This window comes from Aplysia californica, unplaced genomic scaffold (assembly GCF_000002075.1).
Source record: "Aplysia californica isolate F4 #8 unplaced genomic scaffold, AplCal3.0 scaffold00430, whole genome shotgun sequence".
In the NCBI taxonomy this organism is placed as follows: domain Eukaryota; kingdom Metazoa; phylum Mollusca; class Gastropoda; order Aplysiida; family Aplysiidae; genus Aplysia; species Aplysia californica.
In genome coordinates this window covers 526888-533985 of record NW_004797700.1, presented here as the reverse complement: position 1 = coordinate 533985, position 7098 = coordinate 526888, and the positions used below count along the sequence as shown (strand labels likewise).

At 38.7% G+C, this 7098-nt stretch overlaps 1 protein-coding gene across 1 annotated transcript in view; it reads left to right on the top strand.

Moving 5' to 3' along the window:
• LOC101856596 overlaps positions 1 to 1361 on the top strand; it is a 13886-nt gene extending 12525 nt beyond the window's left edge. Inside the window, exon 6 of the mRNA XM_005104664.3 lies at positions 636 to 1361. Coding sequence (XP_005104721.2) covers positions 636 to 722 — 87 coding nt within the window. The 3' untranslated portion in view covers positions 723 to 1361. The remainder of the gene's footprint in view (positions 1 to 635) is intronic.
• The last annotated feature ends 5737 nt before the right edge of the window (positions 1362 to 7098 follow it).

The window sequence follows — 7098 nt, the reverse complement described above, 5'->3', positions numbered from 1 at the left end:
TCGGCGTAGCGAATGAGTTACTATATAATATTTATTTTATCAGTGTGCCACTGTTGGTGGTTGACGGGTGCCCTAGTATGATTTGCTTCTTTTTCCCTCTCAAACAACTTTAATATTTCTCTCTCGTTCTACTTTCTTTTTTTTTTTTTCGCATATTGCTCTTTAGAAAAACCTTTTATTTTCGGCACTCGTATGACCTATTTGTGTTGCAAGTGCCATAAAACTTGTACTAATATAAAACTAAAATGTGCTGCGGATTGATTGTTGATGGTTGATTACCCCGTCAACGCATTTTAGGTCATTTTGGATTCCGGCCGACTACTTGAACCTCATCTGTTTAGGCAAACCGGGGTTGAGTGGAAAACGACGTCTCACTTGAAAGACTGGGATACTTGGTTTAATAGACTTCCTCTTGGGGAACAATGCCTGTCTTCTCTGTGCAACAGTGAAGAGACTAAACAGTACACCACAGGCACTGATTGTGTGCTTCTATTTAGTTAAAATACCGGACCAATAATAAAAAGGAATAGCCATGGTTGTCGGATAGGTGGTTGGAGGGTGCCTCTTTATAGGTCTTACTACTTTAGATTTTAAACTGCTGGTTTTTATTACTGAAAGTGCTGGTTGGTCCTCAGATGATGCCGGACAACGAGAGGGAGACCAACAATCTGACGGAGAAGCTGCAAGGTCTGCTGAACCCTGCCAAGCCATTGGTCAGTTGAACGCCCGCGTGTCCTGAAGCATGTGGTCAGTCTGTTGAGGCGGGATGTCATCTACGTTCGGAGTCGGAGATGAGAGTCACAAACACACACACACTCACACAATCATCTTCTCGGGCTTGTTCCTCATTTGTTCCGAGGCGAAGATGGACAAGTTTTCCGTCTTGACTGACTGTAGTCAAGATGAAGTTCTTCTTACTGTCGTTGGAATGTTATCTTGACGATACTCATAAAGTGTAGGGGTGGGGGTTTGCTGTTTTTTACGGTAGCCTTGCATTTTTGGTAGATTTGTGGTGAAAAGCCTATTGCTATCGGTTTCATTACATATTTTCAGCATTGACTTTTGTTAGTTAATGTAGGTGTATGTATGTGTAAACGGTTTTGATTACAAGTGAATAAATTTATATAAATAGTGTATAAGTATGGATCAAGCAAGATTTGTTGTTTGCGTCAGATATTTTATCAAGACAATAACTAAGAAATGGTGTTTTCAGTGTCTTAATCTTCAAAATAAAACAAAAGTGACTTCAGCAAATGTGGTCTGAGAATGGGGTGTGTGTTAAAGCTATTGTCAATTGTCTCTGTAAGCCTTTAGTACTTACACTTATAGGGAACTTATAGTTCGGTATTTGTAAAAAAAAATTATTTTGTTGACTTTTTAAAAAATTTTCATGCTCTATTATTTGTGAGGTGTGCTGACAGAATGAGTTACTTCTCGGATTTTAGGCCGATGGAAATAGATACGTCAAATTTATAGGCTGACTTTTTACAATTTATTAGTAGTATGAAATGATAAAAGACATGTAAACTTGAAGAGAATGGGATTAGTTTAGAATTTATAAATATGTCCCTTGTGTCAATTTTTAGCTAATATCTCCATTTTTGATTGCGAGAAGTAACTGATTTTGTCAGCACGCCTCACATTTGTTCCCTGTGAAGAGCTCGGTGCTGTTTTGGGTGTGAGTTGAGAACGGTTTATAACTTCAGGTGTGTAGTGACATGAACAGTTTGTCTGAAGGGATTTTTAAGTCATGTCTTTGTGTGGCAATAAATAACTATGAATATTGACAATAGAATTGGGAAAGGAGGATAATGTATTTAGAGGCGGAGTGGTGGTGGCTGTGGTTTCACATTGAAGAATAAAATTACGAACAGGCAGTCTTACCTGTCTTTTCTGACTTCATTGGTGCAACTGCGTTTTGAATGCTCACAATGGTGAGTTAGCAACAACCTATTGTTTTATACATGTAAGTTGTGATCAAAGCATTTTCTACCTGCAGACTTCTGTTCGTTCCATCTGCTACAGCAGTTTTCTAACTTGGTTGTTTCTTTGTGGTTCTTACCGTGGTGACTTGCTCATCATTTATCTGAAATACATGAGCGGAAGTTGAATGAATAGATGTTTGACCCGTGACATCGGGCTATCTTGTGCTTGTCACCAAAGCATATATATTGGGGGAGTGTTGTTTGTTTCAAAATGGTGATGTGCTCACCTCTGGATACATGAACTGGGTTTGAATCTCAGTCCCAGATGTCAAGTTTTCCACCACTTTCATTTTGTTTTTATACGCATTTGGAGCTCTAATGAGTGCCTTCTGTGGAATGACTGTGGTATAACTGGGGCTCCTCCTTTGACACACACACAAACACCCGCTTCCATGTGTTTCTTTTATCTTAATCAGTTTCTTTGTGAAATGTAGCAACGATATCATCGTGCTAGTTTGCTGTAGACTTTATGCGAGCGCTGTAAAATCTCTACTAAAAAAAAAGCTTTCTGTAGACTTTTGTAAAACCTCTACTAAAAAAAAAAGCTTGCTGTCGACTTTGACTCTACCATCACGTATGCTTGTACGTAAAGATTAGAGTTGAATGTCTTATAGTGTTGTTATACAAAGTGCAACTTACTGAATGTATATAATATTATATTTTAAAGGAGTTTATCGGTTTTTCTAAGTACATTGGGATCACCATTGAAATATAATTTTCAGCATGTGTGTGTGTCTGCTGAAATGGGATGTGTGAAGTTAGCCATGACTCAATCTGTATTCTAGTTTGCTGGTGACCCTTTTAAGTATGTATGGAAGAAAGATGTTTGAGGGTGCCACTATTAGGCCCTACTTCTTTATTTTAATGCTTTCTTTTATTTCTATATATCTATCTGTCTATCTCTTTTTTTCCCAGCCCAACACAGCTTTGTGTTCTTTCGATTCTTATTACTTGAAACATTTTGTGCTACTCTGGTGAGTGTAGTTTGTGAGAGTGAAAGAGTTTGGGATTGAAATTAAAAAGCTTTGCTACTGTTGGTTATGACCCCCTTTATTGGGTTGGTCACCACAAGATGGTTCCCCACTCTGACAAAAATAGTTCCCAATCAAACATCCTCGGCTATTTTTTTGGAAAATTGTAAGGCAACTCTTTGTTTTTAGCTTTGATGACGTCTGCTCGAATAAAATGTCTGTTTTGCGAAGTTTTCTTCTCGCATTGTTTTACATGTGTTTATGTTTTGTGTGTTGGTGAAAATTGCAGGGAGAGAGTAAACGTTCTTCTAAAGGAAATTAGAAATGCAAGTGATGACAGAACTGACAGTTAATGTAGAATATATCCTCCATTGTGTCTAGATCTCCTGACTGTTTCTGTATTTATCATGTTGCCAGATACCACTTCTGGGTGTGACTCGGGCATTATTCATATGTATTGAAGGCTGAGCACAAGAAGTGACTATATCCACTTTTCAGTTTCAGGAAAAACGCTTTTGAAATTTTGATATTTAAATCTCTTTAACATAGTCAAAAAAGAAACGTTAATATCTCGATATCGAATTAAGCTACGGCTTAGATATTTACTGTGGTAAGAAAGCAGTAATGTCTGACACAGATAACAGGGAAGACTCAAAACCACAGATAGCTCAAACCGTTTGCTATTCCCCAACTGATATCTTTTATCGTTTTTATGTTTCGTTATATATCGGTTTAGCTGAAATATGGAGCAGCTGGTCTTTGAGTGACACTGGTAGGTCCAACTTCTTTACTTTCTCGCTGTTGCTTCTGTCTGTATGTCAGTCTTACTTTTTCCCAGCTCTATATGACTGTTATTGTGTCGATGTGTCAGACACATTTGTGTCATGGCGCCGTGGAATCAGGCTCTCGTCAAAATAATCAAAGTGAAGAAACTTGCATTTTTCCGTTGGGTTGTGAATTTTTATAAAATTTTTGTTTTTTGGCTCAACACCTTCCATGCCCTTTAAAGAACTCATTTCTGTGTAGATTTTCTGAAAAACGTTGAATACAGGCACAAAAAAATGTCAATTTTCAGTTACCACGGAATCTTAAGCAAAGGAAATAACTAATCTTTGGCGGCCATTTTCTCACTAATTTTACCTCTGAAAACAGGTGACCCTCACCTCCTTCTTTCGCAAATATCTCGTTTTGTATTCAAGATAATTGGATATTTTTTTTCATCTAAATAAAGACAAAGGAACAAGCTTTAAGAAGATACCAATAACTCTACATGCCCCAAAATTGACGAGAGCCTGATTCCACCGCGCTGCCTCACATTTGTCAATGCCTGATGTGCATGAGTTATCCGTGCCTGACTGTAAAAATAAATATACATATGTGTGTGTGTATAAATTTGAAGCACCTCTTGCATGGACCAGTTGTGGATTTTTGTTGTATCGCAAAGAACTGTTGGTAATTGTCAGATGCCACTAATACTAATAAGCTGCCCTTGATTTCTTTCCCTCTGTTGTTTCTATTATGTGTCTGTTTCATGTTTTTCCCTCTACACCATCATGTTTATTTTCATGTCCTTCGGTTTCTCTTCAACTCAAACTCAAAAACGTGGTGTGGTTTGCTCCTTCTTTCCTATCAAACATCTATCGTCCTTATCTCCCCTTCTTCTTTTTTATGTTTGTTACTCTCTTGTAACACCTTTAATCTTCTGGCGCTCATATGACCTTATGCACTTGCGAGTGCCGTAAAACCTCTACTAAAACAAACAAACTCAAAAACTGAGTGTATAAAGTTATCGTGTCAAAGGAGATGTAGGTTAACCTGTTCAGTTCATGCAGAGGTGCACAGTTTTACTAAGGTCTCATCAAACTTCTGCCTGCTGTAACTTCACTCATATGTGAAGAGAGGCATTTTGGAGTATGTTGTTGTATGGTTATGTCCCAACTACAGCTGCTTTTGTTTTAGTAGTTTGCCGTTGCAATGATGATGTGTCGTTGTTGTTAATTAAGACAGAAAGTTGTACAATGATGTGTGTAACTTTTAACTTATTCTTTAATTCTGTAGAATACATTGTTGTTGCCAAGAATATCCAGTTTTGATTTGTTTCTTTTTTCGTGCTGTTGTTGTATAGTCTTGTTGATTACACACACTCCATTGGGTGGTTGGCGGGTGCTCTAGTGTGGTTTGCTGCTTCTTCTTTCCTATCAAACATCTATCGTCCTTATCTCTTCTTCTTCTTTTTTATGTTTGTTGCTCTCTTGTAACACCTCTGGAGTTGGAGTCACGATACACCTAAGACCGAGCAATGCAAGTCGCTCACTAAACACCAGGGCAAACTTTGTTGCAGTCAGCATCCTTGTAAGGCCTAGTTATGGCCGCTTTCTGGGGAAAATGGAAAGGCGAGGCACTAACTCACTGACTCACTGACCGTGGCACTTGCCAGCGACAGACTGAGATTGAGAATTGGATGGAGAAGGGGAGTGGGGGTATATTGTAGGGAGATGATGCCCAGCGTGTGAGACGCTCACGTCTGTGAGGCACTGCACTCATTGTTTTGGAGAATACAACTGACTATATTGATAAAGAGACAGTAGACTCGGCTCTGAGTGCCTTTGCATCATGTACATGTATATCACCAACGAAGACATTTTTGAAACACAGATTTCTCAGCAGAATCATGTTCCTTGTTGTTGGGCCGTCGGGGTTGTACAAAGGAGGAATGGACCCCGCTTAGCAGAACAGCCAGCCCTATTCTGTCCCCATCGTTTTAAGCAAGAAAAATTCTGAAATTATACAAACTGAGCCTAAAAATGTGAAATTATGCGATTCTGTTAATTTTAACAAAGAATGATAAAGGAAAATAATCAGAGATTATGCAAAAAATGATCAAATTTTGCTAAATTATGCGGGGTGCATAACACCACGGGGACAGCCTATTATTCCGCCAACTTCATTCCTCGTCTGAAGGGTAGCGGTACATGTATGACAATGGTTTTTTTCTTTCTTTTTAGTAAATATTTCACAGCGCTGCCAACTGCAAAAAGTCATATTATATGTATAGCCGGAATGCTTTATTCATAGGCTAAAGGAACCCAACAGCACAAGCTAACAAAGACTAATTTGTGCATCTATACAGTTAGGAAGTTTTTATCCCATTTTAAAAAGCAAAAGGCTATTGTTAATGTTACGTTATAATTATTATCATTATAATTTTATTATTATTATTTATTGTTGTTGTTAGGATATTATTATTATTATCATTATAATAATATTATCATTACTATTATTATTATAATTATTTTATTATCATTATTATCTTTTTTAATAGCTAAAACTTCATGTAAAAGAAAAGGAAAACTGTTTGTGACCTATACCCTGACCCAGGAAAAGAAAGACAATTATGATGATGATGATTACATTGACCGAGAGCAGGGACCAGGTTGTGTCATGGTGCAGATGACCGGAGTTTAAACCTCCAATATAAGGCGTTCTTGCACTCGACTTGCTGGACAAATTTTCAAGGCTCTCCCCCCAAGTGTAGGTCTACTTGACTCAGTTTTATCGGAGATGGACGTTTATTCCGAAAGTCGCGCCTTTTATTCAAACGTACAAAGCTGAAAGCGGAATTAAATCTTTACAATTATCTACTGAGGAAACGAACGTGAGAAAAATGTCAAAAGTCGAGGTCTCGGCTTTAATGGAGGATCAGCGGCTGTTTACCTTTGAATCCGACCATTAAAGCTTCCCGTCTTCTGGCCCACCTCAGTCTTTAGTTTGCTCAAGGGGATAAAAACAAACGATGCGACTTGTATACCCCAGCGAGAACCTCCCGACTCCCGACCCAGTTACCTGGCATGGTAGATAGAGGCGTAGCAATCTAGATACAATGTCCATAAATGTAGAATATTGCCGAGGACAAAGGGAAGCTGTTTACCCCCGTCACGTTGAACATGTGGCGTCGGTGGCCTAGTGGTTAGGCTCTCGGACTCGCAACCGTAAGGTCGTGGGTTCGAATCCCGTCAGGGGCCCGACGTTGTGTCCTTGGGAAAGGCACTTTGCACACATTTTCCTAACTTCACCCAGGTTGAAATGGGTACCCGGCTATAGACAATGAACGATCTTGTCAGTTTGATAGTGTTTGAGCGCGT